Here is a 19540-nt window from a genome sequence, read left to right on the forward strand (position 1 = left end):
GTAAACAGTCCATAAATTTTACGAAAATGAACCTAAAAATGGGGCGCAACAAGACAACAACTCGACTGATCAATTTAAGAAAAAAATTTAATGAAAGGATGAATCGAGAAATTCTAAAACAAATTAAAAACCAATTTTACCTCTTAAAATTTCAAGCCCAATTAAATCGTGCGTGACTCACTTCAGCCACCTATCGTGATTATGAGTGGGCAGACCCACGCGCATAATTGTCGTTGTTAATTACTCACTGAAACCACAACCTGGTTGATCTTCAAAAGCTGCCCTGTCACGGGCTTCGGATCCAGGACGTAATTTACAACCGCAACAGTCACCGCAGGTGTGATAAATATTCCTGATGATGCTGTATGGTTATATGTTGGTCATGTTGCGTTACTGTCAGCAAAATCGTGGCCACCACCCGTGGCATATGACACACACCCCCAGAAGATCCCGCAAGATGGGAGAGAAGAGTTCTTATTGTTGTTGCCAAATAGCACAAATTTGTTTGATCTAAAACGCTACTTCAACAAGCGCATCTCTTATACGACCTTCTTCGGCTGGCTACCTGAGTCACGATGCGGTGCCGGTCCTAATCCTCTGGCGTAAAGGAACGGCCGGTTCATGCCCCAAAAGTAAACCCGCCCATTGGACGCATTGTTTATTGTTCTACTTTCCATCATCGTTTATTTTATTTTTTTTTGGCTCGATTATTACCGACGTAACGTTTCACTGACTTTCTCAGGGACCCTTAAGGGGTCGGGCCAAGGCCCGTGAGGGCAGAAGGGCTGCGGGAGTGTTCTACTGTAATTCTTGAGATTTTTTCGGTTCTTTCTCTTTCTCGGTCGGACGAGATATGCTGTCTTTCCGGTGCGAATTGGAAAGGTAGACCCTAGGTAATACCAGCTCCGTCAGGCCTGGGTATTAAATCGGCCCCGAAAGCACCGTGTTATGATTCGATTTACGCCAACAAAGCGCAGAGAGACTCTAATAATAACGTTGCTCGGTGCGTTTTAAGAAATAGATCATTTTAAAGACCGAAGAACGTGTCCATTCCATCGACTCGGATCGATCGAAGAAGCTGACAGCTGTCTGCCGGACAGATCTTCGTTCAGCGCATTCCATTTCGTCGCTGTCCGCTTGAGTATATCCGGACAATAAAATCCTTTCCTATAATCATCAACAACCAAACAAACAACGACCTCGCCGCTTTAGTGCCCCGAAGACGGACAGATCGGTGGTAATGCTGGAAATTGTAATAAAAACATGTAATACACCACAATACTATTTATTAGTAACAACGCACCTTCCGAGGCTTCACTCGAGCAGCGGAATGTTGTTTCATGTTTGCCGGCAATTTGCACACTTTTCCGTCCAAACATTTCCACCCGACGGCCCTGCCCTTCAAGGTGTCACTTAAGTGGTACAATGCCAATTCTTCATTGACACTACCCGTTACACGTTGTGGATATGCGGGCTTCAGCGCCAGCAGGGAGTCAAGTATGGGAGCCAACGGGTGAGATAACTTCAGCTTACAGCGACACGTAGTTCGTCGCTTAACGGAAACTGACACTACACCCATTATGCGGTTTTTCTTGCGATTAATGCGATCGGCACGGGATACACGAAACATGCAGATCCGCTTTACGGCCCGCGGGGGGCGGCTACTCGTCCGAGATTGGGATTAAGCAGCAGCACCAGGTTGCGAAGAACTGGGCCGGTAATTAGACGTAAATTCCAGCACACATCTCACAGGTCCCGGGTGCGTGGGGTGTGCTGGAACATTGAGCTGGAATCGGGGCCGAATCCATTCGAGGGAAATGTCACCGCCTCTGATGGCTTGTTGCGGTTAACCATCGCCGGACGACACCTACTCGGCGAGCAATATTTAATGGACATAATAACGTGTAATTTATAGTTTGTAAAAGTCAGACCTAGTGCTTGTTCCACACCAGTTGCGAGTGCACCATGGATTAGCCGTGTCAACAACCCGATAAAGATAGCGAAGCACAAACACCATTCGCCAGAAGGGATAATTGTACGAGATTTATTCGGACGTCATTCCAAGTTGAGGCTCTTCTCGGTTGCAAAGCAAACGTAATAAACTGTTTAAGGCAATATGACGGCCAACATCAACCGTCTGCGGCCTTCGCTCCATCCAATCGTAAGAAAGCATACGCTCGGGTTGAGAACAAATTTGTCATACTCGGGATGAAAGGGCCATAAAAATAATCAAAAACATCATTTCGGAGGTCCATCTCCAGCGAACAGAAACTCTTCGCCTGAAATATACATACGGCCGGCGTGGACCTCCCCGCTAGATATTAATCTTCACCGACCGGCCAGCCTGCCCTCGATGGTTATCTCAATCGCTCGTGTTCCGGCCGCCGATGTGCCGCCGCGTCTGCGGAGAAGAGGTTCTGGGCGTTGCAACCGCTGTACGCTTAACAAATGACCGTCAAGTACTGGAGCCACATTTAGGGGGAAATTGGCTGGATTTGCCACCGAGTCCCGGGACGGTTTCTTTTTTTTTGCTAGGGCCACAATCCGGCCAATTAAAAGCTAACGCCGTAATGGAATAATAAGGGTCTAGCCGGAGTGTCGAGTGTCTTTGACTTGTAACCTCCGCAGGGCCGGTTCAAACCGACCGGCCCACCCGAGTCTAACCACTCACTTCCCCTGCCCGAACCAGCCAGGCGATGGTGACTCTGTCATTTTTCATGTGATTAAAATAAACTCGTGGTCATCTTCGTGGTGCCTGGAGTACGGCCAGACCAAGTTCGACACCATTCCAGTGGTCGGTGCTACGCGCAGGAAGTTCCGCTCCGGCCATAAACTTATCTTGCAGGAATGCAACCGAACCCGGCCGCTATCGATCGGAGTGATGTCGGTTGGTGGTTTTAATTCAATTAATCCCCACGCACAACGAAGCGCGATCCGGTGGAAAGAATTCCGACCCACTCCTATTTGTTCCTGCAACTGAGTGGTTTGGCGCGGCTCTTCAAGTTTACGTACCACGTCACGGTGGTTATCAGTTACATGAAACTCACCGATCGCTGCGGTTATTGTGGCTTTTATTTAAAGAAACTCAAGCTCAACGATCTTCAATTCGACTGTTGAATGATAAATTTAAATACACCCGAATGGTGTTCTGAAAAGATCATCCTTCGAAAGTGATATTGTTTTCAAACGGCCACGATTGCGCCAGACACACCCACACACACACACACACTCTGTGATGGCTATCGGGTTTCATGGCGGACACAATTATCCCCAAAGTTATTGAATTAATCAAGTGCAACCCATTTGGATCGGGCTACCATTCTCCGGTCCGGCGGACCGTCGGAGCAGCAATCTGTTCCGGGCTGGCCGCGACAAAACCCAGCCGGCGAGGGGTGGAAAGCATTAATTGTTGCACTTAAGGCCAACACACTTGAACAGGAAATGGATTAGATAATTCAATTGTAACTTTATAGAGTAGCCTCTCCATCGAGTGGTTTACGGTCTTGCAACGCCCTCCAGTTGCATTCCCACCACGGATTCGGTTTCTGCCATCTTCATTGCTGGACTCAGTCTACGGTGGTGCATTTATAGTCCGCCTGCACGAGTGGAATTGGTCGTGAATTGGTTCTGCTGTTCCCGATACACCAGACAGCATTTTCTTCTGGTTGGGAAATAAGAAAATCGATAAACTCCCGAAGCACAAGTGGAGTAGACCGCGGGCCACCGGCCGTCATTATGCTGTGCGGTGGCACGGCGGTTGCGCTGCTGCATTGATTGAATGCATTAAACCGAATGGGTCAATGATCGGGTTGAAATTGGGAAACTCATCATCGCTTTGATCGCTCTTGATCGACGCGCCCGGATTACTATCTCACCGATATTGGTTTCCGTCGGGAATTCGAGTCGGGAATCTATAACAACAACGCCAGCCAGCGGGAGGTCTTCGTAACAGATGACGATTGAGGTTGCTTTTCGGTGGTTCCCTTAGGCCATGGTAGATGTTTAAATTGCCCACTTTTCATGCCAGCAGGGGAAAGTGATAAACCAACACCGGGTGGCCGATCGGGTGGTGCTAGCCGACTTCGTATTTTTCGGCACGTTGAATAAAGCGACAATATTTATGGGCATGGCACCATCATAAATTTTTGATTTTCGAATCGATAATCGGAGTTTAAAAAATCATAGTTTCGCCCATAGCAAGCCCATGTGTGAAAGTATTTATTCGAAAAAGAAATTAGATTAATATTTAGGTGCGAACCAATGTTGAATACTTTAAACAATTTAAAAAAGCCATTAGAAAAGTTAAAGTTTACATGTGCACACTGCGCATTCAGCTAAGAAAGGTACGAAAACGTGAATCGATGCGCAATGCTTTGCATGAGAAATCAAGCGATTTGAATATAAATTATAAAGAACTTGTTGAACCATTTTTAAACACGCGATGATCAAGTAAATGATCCATGATCAGCAATATCACCGCGCGATCCCCGACGAACGGTTATGTTCTTATGCCGTGGATCATTTCCTTTCGAGCACGCTGCCATTAGAAACGGCGTTTGGCTTTGGCGCGCGCAAACGTTGCCACGGCATTGAAGGGACGACCTTCGGACCGTAGCTTTTGCATACTCTTTTATGAGTTATGTTTGGGTGGCGTATTTTTTGCAGCCTGTTCAACAAAACTCGATCTATATGTAGGTCACCGAATTCGCTGGCGGCTTGAAAGTTTGTGCTACGTGAGGAGAAATTTGTGCCGAATATAAATTGCCAAATCAGAGAGAAACGCCTACGTATCGCGTACACACACAGTGAAGACTCTGAATGCCAATGTAGAACATGTATGGCGAAGAACATGATTGTGATTTTTATTACAATTGAAGCGCAATTGGACGGGCTCTCAAGCCTGGCCACCATGACTGGCGGTTCGTTCAATAAAAGCAACGTGCGTTGATCGCAGAGGAAGCGGTTCTCTTATCTGCTCAGCTGATCGATATCAGCAGAGGCGCCAGTCATGCTCGTCACTTTTAATTTGTTCATTTTTTTTGTACATACATAAAAAGAATGCATGGTTTTCCGGACGCATAATTCTTCTACTGACCTGTGGAGAATGCAGCACGATAGGTAATCAGCTGTTGCATTTTGAAAACGGCATTCAAATGGCACGACACGTTTCGCTGATAGTAGCCCGGCCCGGCACACTTATCTTTTACACGTTTATCTTCCGAAACAATACGTAAAACACACACCAAGCGTATAAAATAAAAGCCACACAACGCTTCACAGCCAAAGATAAATATTTTATTTCGCGTAGAACTTTGCGTAATCGCGTGCGAAACCTTTTATTCTGCTGCTCAGCGACATGGGCACACACACACACACACTCACACGCGCGCTCCTTTTGACGTGTGAGGTCAGCGTTTCATCGACTATCTGGCAGGGTTACTTTGGACGCTATGCTTTGGTCGAGTAAACATTCGACGATCGAGAGATGCCTCAAACGTCAAAGGAGTCATAAGAAGTAAACAAACATATTCTTCTGCTCTGTGATGTCGGCTTTTCGCGCAATAAACGAACGTTCAATTTTGCTAGATCATGCCAAAAGTATTGCGAACCTGTACTGTGATAATTTCTACGATAAAGATATTAAGAGAGCTTGGTTGGCTTCAGCCCTTTTCGAGATTAATGTGCCTTACGATCGGCGTGAAGAAACGGAAAGCGAACCTCGGCCCAAGAAGCGAAAACGCATGAAAATTGATCCAAAATTGGATGATCTCACATTGAAGGTTTGTACTTTGCAAGAAAAAATCAAAATGCAATTCAATAGCTCTGGCTCTGGCCCTGCTTCATGATCAATGGTTTTCTTTTCTGCTCCCCCAGATATCCGAGAATCTATCGGAAATAAAGCAAGACTTACAAGAAGTGTCTGAGATCAGCGAATGGCGTAATAAGTGCGCTCTAGAGTTTGTAGATAATTTTAATTCACAAGCCGTTTACGATGCTGAGCGTTGCTTTAGCGGAAAGAACGATTCCGAGTACACTGTCATCACGGAAGTGGATGGCGAAAGCTACCTAGTGCCACCGAAGGTCAGATTTTTCAACGCACCTATCAGCCATTTCGGCCAACTCATCGGGGAAAGCGAAAAATTTGACCTTATAGTATTGGATCCTCCCTGGTGGAATAAGTACATTCGTCGGGTGAAAATGTCGAACTCCACTGCGGCCTATCAAATGTTGGCAAACGAGGATATTAAAGAGATCCCACTGGAACGTCACCTGCACGACGATACGTTTGTACTCGTATGGTGTACGAACGCTGAGACCCACGTGAACGCCATAACCAATCAGTTTTTCCCCAAATGGGGACTCAAACTGGTGGCCGTTTGGTACTGGACAAAGATCACAAGAGCAGCACATCCTGTGTGCAAGTTTAACGAACCAAACAAAAAGCAACCCTACGAGCGGCTCTTCATCGGTCTGCCGGCCCATTCGACGAAGGCGGAATCGTTCCCCAGAGAACGATTCCTTTACAGTATTCCGTGTGCCCTGCACTCCCATAAACCGCCGCTCTATGGTAATAAAATTGCTAAAGGTAAAACTTGCTGGTTTATTCACCAGTTCTTTTCTCTACGTTGTAGCTTTGTTCGAGACGTTGAAGCACGTTCCGAGAAACCCGAACTGTTTGGAGCTCTTCGCCCGCAGCCTGCATACCGGATGTACGTCTGTTGGGATGGAAGTGTTGAAACTGCAAAACAAGCGACTCTTTAGACTGGCCACGGAAGACGCCAAAGATGGGGCGTGAGAGTGCATAAAATAAATATGTCGATTTGCCACACCATGACAACTGGCACGGTTTGCCTCTAATGGTGGCCATTTGTTTGCTCTGTTTTGTAACCGTTCGGGTTCATGGTTTGCCATCGCCAAAAGTCTTCGCCTACGGAGGGAAATGGAAAGATGAAGAAGCTTATTATGCATTCGGTAATTTTGCCAACGTTATTCATTGCTACGCGTTCTTACACATCTCATCGACGGTATGGACCGCCTTCCATCCGAGCTCCGTTTCGGCTAGCGTGGCATTGGCAAACATTGACGATATGTCGCCAGCACGCCGTTCGTGGATAACGTACGGGATCTTTACTTTGTTCACCCGTTCAAAGGTGTTTATCAGCTCCATCACCGAAATGCCTTTGCCGGTGCCGAGGTTGTACATCTAAAGTAGAACATGATACGATATGAGATCGACTACGCTTAGGACAAAAGTATCGCCAATCTTCGTACCTTTAAGCCAACGTGTTCTTGATCCAACTTATTCAGCGCAGCAACATGTCCACTCGCCAGGTCCATCACGTGCACGTAATCGCGTACACCCGTTCCGTCCGGGGTGTCGTAATCGTTACCGAAGATCGTGAGCACGTCCTTCTTCCCGATTGCCACCTGGGCAATGTACGGCATCAGGTTGGTGAACTGCTTTGTCGGGTCCTCGCCGATGCGTCCCGATTTGTGCGCTCCGACCGGGTTGAAGTAGCGCAGGGCAATGATGTTCCACTTCTGGTCAGCCCGTACCGCGTCCTTCAGCATCTCCTCGATGAAGTACTTTGTACGCCCATACACGTTCGTCACGTTGCCGGTTGGGTTTTCCTCCGTGATCGGTAGCCGTTCCGGTTCGCCGTAGACGGTGCACGAGCTAGAGAACACCATCTTGTAGATCCCTAGCCCGTCCATCACCTCCAACAGATTGATCATGCCGATCAAGTTGTTCTTGTAGTACAGCAGCGGATTGCTCATCGACTCTCCGACCGCTTTCAGGGCAGCAAAGTGTATCACGGAGTGTATGCGATGGGCTTTGAAAATCCGTTCCACCGCTTCCTTGTCGAGCAGATCGCACCGATAGAAGTGAACCTTCCGGCCGGTGATATCTTCGACGCGTTTCAGCGCCACGGACTCGTTCTTCGCCGAATTGACCGAGTTGGTGAAGTTGTCAAGCGCCACCACACCGTAACCGGCTTCAAGCAGTGAAACGACCGTGTGGGAACCAATATAACCTGCTCCCCCGGTCACCAGAACCGTGCCCTTCTGCTCACCCGTCATGTCGATGATGATCGATCTGAAATAGTACAACGCAGAAGTTAATGTGTGTTGTTACAGTAAGCAATTGAGATTTACATTGACTGTGTTGCAGGTTGTCCCGGATAGGAAGAAAAATCACTTTTCACGACAGAGGGCCAAAGCAGAAAAAGACCCAAGGCGGGTAGTTCCCCACAGAGTGAAACACAGTTGTTGATGTGACCCCAAGCATGGACTTTACAAGATACTGACCCTTAAACATCTTGAATATCGTAGATCATTTGGAAGTGAAAGATCATTCACCGCCAATACGACGATTGTAATTAAACAAACAACAAATTGACCTGCGGCTCCCGCCGCATAATCACGGAGACGGTTTACGTTCCAATCATTACGGTACATATCGAGAGCATGATCGAGGGAACAGTGAAAAACAGGTTTTTGGATAGCAATACTGACTGACGTAGCAACATCCTCTTGCCACTCCCAGAGTCCACTGAACCTGCTTGTTAATGAACTTGTTTCTCGGACTTTCTGACCACGGCGAGGCAGCTTCGGTCGTTGCGTAAGATTGAATCTCTTCTTCATCCGATTTCAATATTGGATGGATGCAAGATAACCGATAAACATATCTGAGAACCGAAGCAATAGAACCATGGTGGGGGTTCGCTACCGTAAAATTCCACACCGGCCGTCGGCGCCGGAGGCCCTCAGACGCAAAGTCAAGGTTAGCGGCGCCAGTGTCAGCTGGTTGCCTCATGCAATGCTCAAGGTAGCTCACCTCTAAACGGCATTCTCGCCGATTGCATGCCTCTAATGACCCCATTAGTCCTTGCTTAGTTTACAATAAACGATCTCATCGTTTGTCTTCTCGCACCAACCACATAATCCCACTGTGTAAGTTTCCTTTGTGTTATACCCCTTTCGCTGTAACTGCGAGGAGTATGCAAATGATCTCGCGCCGAGATCAATCGTAACAATTTTTGGAGTGTGTGTTGGGTGGTCGGGTTTTGGGTGACATTTCGATCGAATTGGAACCAAAATGATGCCGTCCACATATTTCATAACTCGAACACGTGATCTACTGTAACCATATTAACCAGGGGGCATCGCGAGAGCCAAAGAAACATCCCCTCAAGGTCACCGCCAATAGATGCGCGCCACGTAGGCGAAAGATCTGCAATCGCCCTATTTAATTCATAGAACCTGACTCTATGCAAACCAACTTTTCCGCACAATTTCACGACGCATATCATTTGCATGCGAAGAATGGCGAGGAATAAAACTGGAACAAACAATCGGCCACAAACAGGTTGCTGACGGGAGTTCCGAGTGAGTAGCGCCAGTTTCAACGCTTCGCTGACCCGCTGCCGAAGAACCGTTATCGGACCTCAATTCGTTGGAGTTGGAAAAAATTATGATGTTTGACACCGAACGAAGAACTGAAAGATGGTGGATGCTTTGGTTCGAGCATTAACACACCACAACGATAGCACACTACTTTTCATTCCGTTCCGTTTGCCTTTCAGATCACGTTGACTGTTCGTAATTGGTCATGTTGTACAGTGATTCGCTGGACACTATCGACTGGACAAATCGCGACACTCGCGACACGAAATAATCGATTCTCGATGATGATAAAACCACAACCTTTCCTCGTTACGATCAAAGAGACGAACCGTACCGTGGGTAATGGTGAAGTCGTCCAACAGCGTCCCGGTCAGCGAGATTCACCTGGAACGCACAACCGACGTGGCCGTTTGCTCAGCGACGAATGAAGAAGACCCAACAGGTTTTCGAACCGGCTGGCGCAGCAGGGCCTCTGCAGAGGGCTCCAAACCCGCCTGGCAGACCCCCAATCCAGACAATGTGCCGGTGTGTGAGTTCCGCGCGCACGCTTTCGCTATCGTACGCGCCGCGGACCGCGGTTCTAGCGGGAGTCGTCAGAGCTCTAAGCACGCGAAGTTGTTCCACTGACGCCACGAATATGATGAGGCCCACGTTGCGATCACTGCACGATCGTATCGAAAGATCCGGCCAGCAGGAGAAGAGATGAATGATGCATTTCATATCCACTTGCATTGCTCGTGCGATGATTCACTTCTCGCATCAAGAACTGTGTGAAGAACTGTGTATATAAAATCAAATTCATTTTGTGCCACAAAATGTTTGATAAAAAAGTTGCCAAAGGCTATGAGTGTAATTGGGCGTGCTGAAGCAATAATGGCACAAAATGGCCTTCCGCCATTAGCGATGATTGCAAGCGATTTTAATTCGTTACAATCTGGAATCACGTTTTTAAAATAATCGATTTTCTGCCCAAATGGGTTCGCTTCATGTAATGAATGGCACATTTAATATGAGTCTGTTTTTGAGGCAGCTAATTACTTATCGTTTTTTCAAAAATGGCCATTTTGCTTGATAACCAAACATGGCCAGATTTTCTGCAATCCCGGGACAAGACACAATCACATCCAACCTGACGCGAAAGTGGGGCGAATGAGAAACCCGCAAAGATGTGTCTCTTCATGTGACGCACATGTGTTAATATGTTGATTCCCGATTTTTTTTACTCAAAATTTGGTTGTCTTTCGGAGTTCTGGGTGGAATTCGGTACACACGTTGCAAACAGGCGATTGTTAGAACGAAACGGAAATGTTTGAACATAATTTACGACGGTTTCTGCACAATCATTTACTTACTGCAATTCTTTCCCAGTCACCGCCATGTCCGGCATCTTTACAGCAATTTCCCCGTTAATCGTTGCGTGGACCTGTACGGTCGCTTCCTCGGAACTCCTATTACGCCACGATTTATCGCCCGGGACACACTCACAACCTAGAATGCTACAAACCATTGCCCTTTTTCCGCAAACACTTTGAAAGTTCACTGGAAACAACGTTCGTTGTTCGCTGAGCTCGGCGAGAGAATGAGCTTTTCTTGGCTCGATCAGAGAATGTACGATTAGGGCAAGTGAATGGGAAATCCTTTTACCTTTCACTTTAGGAAAATTGTTCTTCGTTCTCTCCACGAGAGATGGTACGTGCTATTGCGCCTTCGACTCATACGGGAATCATAAAACTGGTTCTCGGTTCCGATCTTTGGCGCACATTTCGGATTTTAGGCAATAGTCCACGCAGCACAAAGCGGAGATAAATAAGGCTTCAGTGTAAAGTTCAATTGTTTTCTTTATTTCTTCGTTCTTCTGTTTCGCCCGTGGTCTGGCCATGATTCGACCATAGTTTTTTTTTTAAAATTCATTGTAAACATAGTATGTAGCCTACGGTTAACCCAGACACTATCCTTAAACAGTACTTGTTCGTGTATATTTATGTATAAAATAGAACAGTAGCAGTAGTAATAGTAGCATAATTAACGGTAAAACCAATTTTCTGCCACCAACGATATAACCTAACCATTTTGCGACTCTTACGTTTAGTTCCCACGTGCGTGGGAAGGCGAATAGTGGTGGTGTGTTGTTTCGTTGTTTCAATTTTATTTCATACATCGGCCTCAATACATCTTACGCTTTACGCTAAAAAATCCAATTCTCAACTTAACTGTAGCACAAATACATTACTCATAGCATCTCACCGTCGCGCCATAGAAGCGCGACATAACAAGTAACAGTTCAAAATCATCAACGTCAATGTATTACACGGTGAGCGATTCGGGCTCAAAACTTTTCTCGATATCTGTTTAATTTAGCGGCCCCGGGAGCTTGGCAGCCGCTGCGTTTAGCATCCTAAAGCTCTTATCCGTTACGGGAATGGGTACATTTGTTCTGCTGTGAGCTGGAACTGTAGGAATATGTTACGTCCGCCTAATATCATTTGTTTGGTTGCTCCATTGTCACTGTTCGTTCACTTATTTCGACCATTTTAACTCTCATTGTATTGGGCCCATCGTATAAAAATGTCGTTCGCTTCGTGATTCCATCCCCTCTGGGTTCCGTTTCTATGTTTATATATTTATCACAAAACATTCTATTGTTTGTTGCACCTCAAACGCCAGACAACGGTTGAAACCAGTAACCAGTAACCCAAACGGCATATGTTCGGTAATGCTCTGTCCCCGTTTAACTTTAACAACCAACGTATGAACAATCCCATTAAAAACACAAAGTACATCCACCGTTCGCCGTCGTTATGGTCGTCTTTGGACTTCTGCCTACCCCACACGGCGCTGCTACCGTCAGACTATTGCTTCTCAGACTTAAGTTGTGTTTCGCAATTCGTGTGTCACAAAACGGCGGGAAAACTCTAAAACCGGCAACCGGGGTGGATAGGATTTTGTGTGTGCGGGGTTTGGTGCTTTCCCCCGACCGTGGGCGTTAGTGTCGTACCGGTTTTCCCGAGGAATGGGATTAGAGTGAGCTTAAATGTTAATTACACTGGTCCGCTGCTGAACTGTTTGCCTGCTCGAGGCCGGTGATGTCCGTGACGAGGTCAGTATGATTGCCGTATCCATATCGATGGGTGTTAGTAGCGACGACGAATTGCCACTGATCCCGGCCGGCAGCGACAGGTCCCCCACCGACGTGTGGTGATGATTGTGCGGATGGTGGTGGTGCTGTGGATTGGGACCGTGCTGCTGCCGACCACCGCCACCCGTAACCGATCTGTGGCCGTGGCCACCGTTGGGCGCTTTGAAGCTTAAAATTTCTTCATCGCCTGATAAAAGAGTATCAGATTCTGAGTCATTTGGTTTGGTTTTGTGTATCATTTTGTATTTTACCTGCAAAAAGATGGTTCATGTGAGAGCTCGGTTTTACGTTTCGTGGGGAACAAAGTAGGACGATTCAAGCGAAATGGTATGCAAGCGGACGAGACGGGGACGGGAGTCGAGACTCAACTAGTAACAAACGCACACGCACACACACATCAGGTAGTTATTGTAAAGAAAAGAAATCCCTGTCCTCGCGCTATGGTGGAATATTTAGTGAGCAAATACTAATGGCAACGATACTTTTAGTAACATAATACGTTCTTTTGCGGTTTGGTGGGAAAGGTAGTAAATTCGGCGACTGCTGGATACTGTTCAGTTGTCAATTCTTGCTGCTACTTACTACTCTGAGCGATAACGGCTTATCAACTAGCTAAGGCACTAACAAACACCCACACCGAACCGAAACTGAAAGTTAAGGATATAAGTTGGCGAGCGGTTCGGATCGAAAAATAAAACCGGGCATTTCAGACGATGCAACGTCTGGCCTTCGTTTGCTGGTTCAGAACTCAACGGAAAGTAAAAGGAAACAATTAAAAAAAAACAAAGCAAAAGCTTACGACCTACGAGCTACCACCCGTGGGATTGGCAACGAAGACGGATCTCGCTAGGAAGCCTCCTAACCCCGGTACGTTATTTGAACACGCGCAACAAAGAGAGAGATGGCATTTAAAGTTCGTTAGTTTTTTGCTGAAAATGACCCCTTACTTTTTGCAGTAAACTATGTTCGCGCCCGTGCGCGTGGTGGCCGTGCGTGTTGGACGTGGTGTTGCGCTTTTTGCGCGTGTGCCGCATCAAGAAGTTGTCGGTCACCCAGAATATAAGTATCTGCAATGGGACGGGAGAAAAGGCCAATTAGAGTCAGGCGCGTGGCGGTAGAATAGTTGTGCAACGCAACGATCGTTTACATTTACGAAGAACGGTATGACCAGCATCACCACCGCGAGCTCTATCCGCGGGTCCTTGAACGGTGACAGGACAAAGTTTTTCACGTTATCCCAAACGTCGAACTGAATGATTAGGGTCGTTATGAGCTTAACGACCACCATCAGCCACACGTAGATGCACGTTTGGTAGAACCACGATTTTGGGGCCCCTGAAAGAAGCAAAGAAAAGCACAGATGTTGATTTTATGTTTTTGCGTTATCTCCACCTTTTTGAGACTAAAGTGGACTCAATGCATGATGCCATTCAGTGCCAAACGATGCATTATTAGTTCATTACAATCGGTGGTGACGTTTTGGCTGTAATCGGTTCAAAGTTCATCAGAACTGCATGTTGGGATGATGTCAAATCGCCACGCTTAGCGCCATGAGAGCGTTGGCCGTAGTCTGGTGTTTATCTCACGTTGAAATACTGTGTACGTCAGCGCCGCTACTTCAGCTATCAGCATTTATGGAGTGCGCTTATCGCTTATCGTTCGGTTTCCAGCAGCGGTTCCGGTGCTCAAGATAAGCTGTTGCCTCTCAACTGAACTCTCTCTCTCTGCGCGGGTGATAGTGTCGTTCAGGTGCAATCAGCCAATTCAACCTTCGCAAAAAAACCCAAGCGACCACCACCCTCCCTCCGGGCAAGATTGTACCTCCCAATGGAACCTCGTGTATCGGGAAAATGTGAGCTATTCTTATTTAATCGTACTGCACCGGCCGCCGTTACGAATATGGGTGTCGATCGTGTACCGGAAACCGAACGAAGATCAAACCAAATCGACAATGTATCGAGAGCCCGCTTTCGTGGCGGGCAGAGGCTCGCGTAATCAAATGAAGCCCGGCTAAGCGTGTCCGCCCGGCGTGTAGACTGGGCCACCAGGGTAACTAATGTATTACATACGCCGCTCTCTCTTTCGTTCCACGTGCGTCCACCTATTTCGTGTCCCGAACAGCTTTCTATGTCATAATCCACAATTGTGCATACGACGATGAATCGCCAATGGCGGACCGCGAAACCGTGCTACAGCCCGGAGACATTAGATGGAGAAAACGCATAAGAAACGGCCTTTTCGAGGGAGAGAGGGTAAATCACAGACCGTTCGCTGGTGGTTGGTGATTGAACACTCGCTCGTCGGAGATCGTCTGCAGGCGCTATTTGGTCACCGCGCGTGGCAAGTGTTTTGCCGACGTGCACTTTTTTATATGTAAAATGCGTCTGTTTTCTCCTCTTTCTGTCTCCTGCACTCTTTCACTCTTTCTACATTCGATCATGCAGGTGGAAGTGGTTCGTTTGTGACTGTTTTCGGTGGCTTTCGCTTCACTTACCATATTCGCCAAAATTGATGGCATCCCATTTTTTCTTGCGCGCTAAATACTGACAAGTTTTGATGCCGATGTAAATGATGAACAAGCCGATTGTGGAGTCTAGCAGGAAATTGATGATATACCTGGTATCGGTAGAAGAAAGAGATAAAAGGGACGGTAAAAAGGGGAAAGAAAACAAGAAGTCAACCCAGAGCGCTCTTTAGAAGACGAGGATCGGGTTCGTCCTTCGTTCAAGGTTGCACATAATGGCGACGGTACTTACCAGGTACAGGGATCGCCTTGGAACAGCGGGGCCAGGTAAACATTGGCCATGTGGATCACCAGGGCGCCGATGCCCTGCTTGGACGTGTCGTACCACCACGTTTCCCACGAGCGCCGATTGTACTGTGGTTCGCAGAAACGTTTAGCTGAAAGTAAAAGTAAAAAACGCCACCGTAGTTAGAAAAACGCAACGAGAAAAGCCAATGGAATCTTTTAATTGCTTCCTTTTCGCTCGTCGCAGCAGGAAAATCGATTGTATTTCAAACAAAACTCAACGAAGAGCACTTTCTATTGCAGTGGTCTGTGTATACGTGTAATCCACCCAATGAGGATCGCCATTTATTTAGTTTTGCTGTCGGATTATTCGCTTCCTTCGGCATTTTTAGTTTATGTTAGTGGCTAACTTTTTAGGTTAGTTTCTATGAACATGCAATATTGTATGCTCCTTTTACATTACAAGAAACGTGTAACAACATTCAAACTGGTTGCTCATAGCCTGCTGCTGCTGCTGTTGCACAGGCTACCGACAATCGCTTTTATCTCATTCACACTACGATCGTGTGCAATAAAGTAGCAATTGAAGCAGCAACACTCATAATTGGTCAAGCGTAATAATTCTCACGCACCGGCGGTTGCCGTTAAAATTCTAGAACATTGCTCATTGGCTCTCGGGCGATGAATGCTGCCGATAATTTTAGCGATCCTCTGTAAGATCATGTGAAATCGTAAAGCAGCTCTTACGTCAAAAGCGGGGTTTCGAGGGGTTCACGGTACAATAACACATAAAAATGTTCCTCTAAATAGGTCATCGGTGGTGGTCAGAAAGTCTGCTAATTAAATAATTTGACAAAAGCATGCTGGTTTAAGAGTTCATTAAAGCCCACACAGCAACTCGCACTCGCCGACGTACGTAACCGGTGCTACCTGCAACAAAATCCAATTAGAGTGCACCTGAACGGCGGTGGGAAGCTGCTTACCGATAAGACAGGTGAAGGCGAGTGTGGCCAGTATGCCCTGCAGGAACCAGCCGAACAAATCGGTAAGGGCATCCTTGCTGCAGTGCAGCGTCTGCCATTCCGTGTTCCCTTCGCCCGCGAGGGCCGCATCAGGATCGGCGGCATGTCCTAGCAGGACGGCGGACGTATTCATTGAAACGGCGCTCTGCTCTGGACGGCAACCTTGGCTTTTTTCGGAGGTCACTTGCTCTGCTCGGCACTATTCTACGACACTTGCTCCAGTCCTGATTCGATACTAATCTCTTCTAGAAACCGATCTCAGGTAAACATTTGTATTCCGCGTAACGAAGACACCATACTATCCACTATCGGGCACGGAACATTCCCACTACACAACATACACACTCACACACCGAAGGCACTTCTGTTTACTGATCACCGATCACCACCACCACCGCTGCTGCTGTACGGCAATCGGAACGATGGAGGAATTCTTTGGGGCCTTCGGCAGCCAACCATTTGGGAACGCATAGGATACTTGGGGCCCTTTGCGATTGCTAACTTCTCGTTTGGCCTAACAGCGTTTGGCTAACGGCCCTAGTTTGCACTTTGAGACGGTTGCGAAACTCGTAACAACCGCCGATGATGACAAAGACGACGTCAGCATATACGGATTTCGTCGACGACGAGGCAACAAAGAACACACTTTTGCGAGGCTGTGATTTGAGGATTTGAACGCACTCCTGCACCCTAACAGGAAATGATGCAGGATCTGGCCATCCCCCGCGACGCGTTCGATTTTGGGTTGGTAATTTCGTGACGGAACGTCGCCAAAGCCACGCACTTTGGATCGCGTATGTGGTTCGTGATGTTTCGCGATATTCGACGGAGGACGGAGGACGGTTCGAAAACAAATGTCAAAGTGAAACTGCGATGTGTAGGTTGGCCAAGAAATTCCAACTGGGAGGCCACACGATGCATAACTTGTAACATAACACAGCAAAATTTGACATAACATCGGTCAGTTCGTGTCAAATCCGTTACTGCGATGCCACACGGTGCATAACTGTAACACGTAACACGTAACTTAGTGTCAAATCTGTTATGCGCCCTGTATAACGTCGTGTTATAGGGTCTGTTGAGCCACAAAGCTTTTGACAACTGCTTACCGATTAAGTGTCAAATTGTTATATGTTATTTTACAACTTCGCTCCGTGTGGCCCAGCAGCAAAAAAAGCAGATAGAAGAAGAAGGCGAAAAGCAGCTCCGGACGCTGCGTGCATTGGCAACGGTTTTGCTGCATCGGCGCGCATCACCAGCATAGTAACCGTTGTATAAACAATTTGGAGCTTCAGCATAGTTTGCAAAAATCACGGAGCGTAGCTTTCGGAGGGTAATCGTTTCCGTTTCCTAGAAAAGCATGTCTTTCGACATGCTGTTCTATCCGGAGATTAGCATACAGAATGAGCTGAAAAAGTTGGTAAGCAATCACTCGTCGGTTCCCTTGAGACCGGTTGAAAAGAAATGTTCTTCTCACCAACTCCCATTCCGAACAGATGGCCCTGTCCGACCAGGCGTACGATTATCAGCTAGAGCAGAAACGGAAAAGGTACATTTCAATCGAGTAAATTGGTTCTGTTTGCGTTTGATTCTAAGGCTTGAAAACGTACCACAGGTTGCAGGCTTTGCTTCAGGCGGAGGAACAACAGCTGGACCAGGAAATAATGCAGAAACTAGGGCAAGAAGAAGAAATTCGGCTAAGAGAGAAACGAAACGCTTTGCTAGTCGCGAAACAGGACCACGAACGGCAACGGGCAGAGTTTGTGAAGAACAAAATGATTCAACTTCAGCTGTGGGTTTGACTGTGTTTTATTGCCGTTTCGCAGACACCGGTTATCCGTCCACATTTTTCAACAGGAACAACTGCGACGAAATCAGAACGCTTCTTCAGCAGCAATATCACGAGGAGTCGAAAAAGTGCCAGTTAGCGCAAATTGAGGATAAGATGAAACTGAAACAGGCGAAAATGGACGAGGAACGCATGTGGACGGATGTGCACATACGAAAATACAAGAGCGATGTACGCGCGAACCTTTTACGATGGACGCAGTGTCTTTACGATTAACGGTTCCATACTTTCAGCTCGAACAAGAACTATCCAAGAAGCGTGAGCGCAAGCTGATGGAACAAAAGACTTTGCAGGACATTAAGGTGCAGATTAACGACAAAGTGTTGCAAGCGGAACAGGAGAAAGTTAACCTGCAGAAGGTGGTGTGTGCGGCGCTACCGTTTCCGGATCATGATGCGAAGTTAAAAACCATTGGCAAAACGGAGTTGGCCGAAAAGCTGCGTGAGCAGATCACGTTCCGGAAGGAGCTACAACGCAAGCAGAACGATCAGGATCGGCAGGTCATACGCATACTGAACGAAACCATGGCACGCGAGCTGGAGCAAGAGAAGATTGCGCTCAAAACGGAAGAAGAAATATTGCGAAAGCAAAAGGACCAATTTTATCAGTACTCCAAACATGTCCATCGACAGCGTCTGGTGGAGGAAGGAAAGCTAGAGAAACTGATCAAGGATACGCACGAAAAGTTTGATCGGGAGAGCGTGGAAAAATGTATCCGCGATAAGCAGAAACGGCTTCAGCTGGCATCGGTAACGTACGAGGGTCAGCGAAATCAGATCGCAGAGATGGAATACCGAAGGTCGCGCGAGCGAGAAGAACGTCAACAGGAAGCGCTCCGAGAGCGCGAGTTTCAGGAAAAGAACCGCCAGGAAGCAGAGCGTGCCGACTGTCGGATACAGACGGCGGTGCACCAGTACCGGGACTCGCTTAAGGAGCAAATCAAATCGGCCAACCTGGAACGGGAGCGTGCCAAGCGTGCCAACCAGATGGAAACGAACCGCATGATCGAACGAAGTTTTAACGAGTTAAACTTTGTGCAAAGCTACGTGAAGGGCTCGTTTGAGGCCCACTTCAAAAAGCATCCCAATGTGTCGCTAATGAAAAGGAAATACTAGGACAGCATACAGCAACGCTAGATAACCCAATTCTATGGCCGAAGTTAAGTCATGCATTTCCAAAACATAAATTTCTATTTCTATGCTAAATTTGATAGTGCAATTGAGTGAATAAATCATATTTTTCAAAACCGGTTTGATGATTTACTTACTGCCATATCGGACACAAAAACAATGTACATATAACATCGTCCCGTGTATAACATCGGATCTTGTATAACATCGGATCGTGGAAAAGTTTTGCCATGGCGGTGTTTTCAA

The 19540-nt window shown here is 47.0% G+C and overlaps 4 protein-coding genes across 4 annotated transcripts; 2 read left to right on the top strand and 2 right to left on the bottom strand.

Annotated features, from left to right (window-relative positions):
- The first annotated feature begins 5543 nt into the window (after positions 1-5543).
- LOC128274569 (N(6)-adenine-specific methyltransferase METTL4) lies at positions 5544-6820 on the top strand. The gene is made up of 3 exons (XM_053012804.1): positions 5544-5780; positions 5875-6568; positions 6633-6820. The coding sequence occupies exons 1-3, from the start codon at positions 5544-5546 to the stop codon at positions 6794-6796; spliced, it is 1095 nt and encodes a 364-aa protein (XP_052868764.1). The 3' UTR covers positions 6797-6820.
- Positions 6629-9846, bottom strand: LOC128274568 (UDP-glucose 4-epimerase-like). The gene is made up of 4 exons (XM_053012803.1): positions 9743-9846; positions 7273-8098; positions 7012-7204; positions 6629-6928 (listed from the first exon to the last, which is right to left on the bottom strand). The coding sequence occupies exons 2-4, from the start codon at positions 8080-8082 to the stop codon at positions 6855-6857; spliced, it is 1077 nt and encodes a 358-aa protein (XP_052868763.1). The 5' UTR covers positions 8083-8098; positions 9743-9846; the 3' UTR covers positions 6629-6854.
- Positions 9847-11233: 1387 nt separating this feature from the next.
- Positions 11234-17138, bottom strand: LOC128274567 (store-operated calcium entry regulator STIMATE-like). The gene is made up of 6 exons (XM_053012802.1): positions 16277-17138; positions 15301-15445; positions 15039-15160; positions 13692-13879; positions 13492-13611; positions 11234-12795 (listed from the first exon to the last, which is right to left on the bottom strand). The coding sequence occupies exons 1-6, from the start codon at positions 16446-16448 to the stop codon at positions 12436-12438; spliced, it is 1107 nt and encodes a 368-aa protein (XP_052868762.1). The 5' UTR covers positions 16449-17138; the 3' UTR covers positions 11234-12435.
- A 522-nt stretch (positions 17139-17660) lies between these two features.
- On the top strand, positions 17661-19299 carry LOC128273333 (cilia- and flagella-associated protein 53-like). Its single transcript, XM_053011275.1, has 5 exons — positions 17661-17735; positions 17812-17864; positions 17931-18107; positions 18173-18335; positions 18398-19299. The coding sequence occupies exons 1-5, from the start codon at positions 17676-17678 to the stop codon at positions 19277-19279; spliced, it is 1335 nt and encodes a 444-aa protein (XP_052867235.1). The 5' UTR covers positions 17661-17675; the 3' UTR covers positions 19280-19299.
- The last annotated feature ends 241 nt before the right edge of the window (positions 19300-19540 follow it).

This window comes from Anopheles cruzii, chromosome 3 (assembly GCF_943734635.1).
Source record: "Anopheles cruzii chromosome 3, idAnoCruzAS_RS32_06, whole genome shotgun sequence".
Classification (NCBI taxonomy): Eukaryota; Metazoa; Arthropoda; class Insecta; order Diptera; family Culicidae; genus Anopheles; species Anopheles cruzii.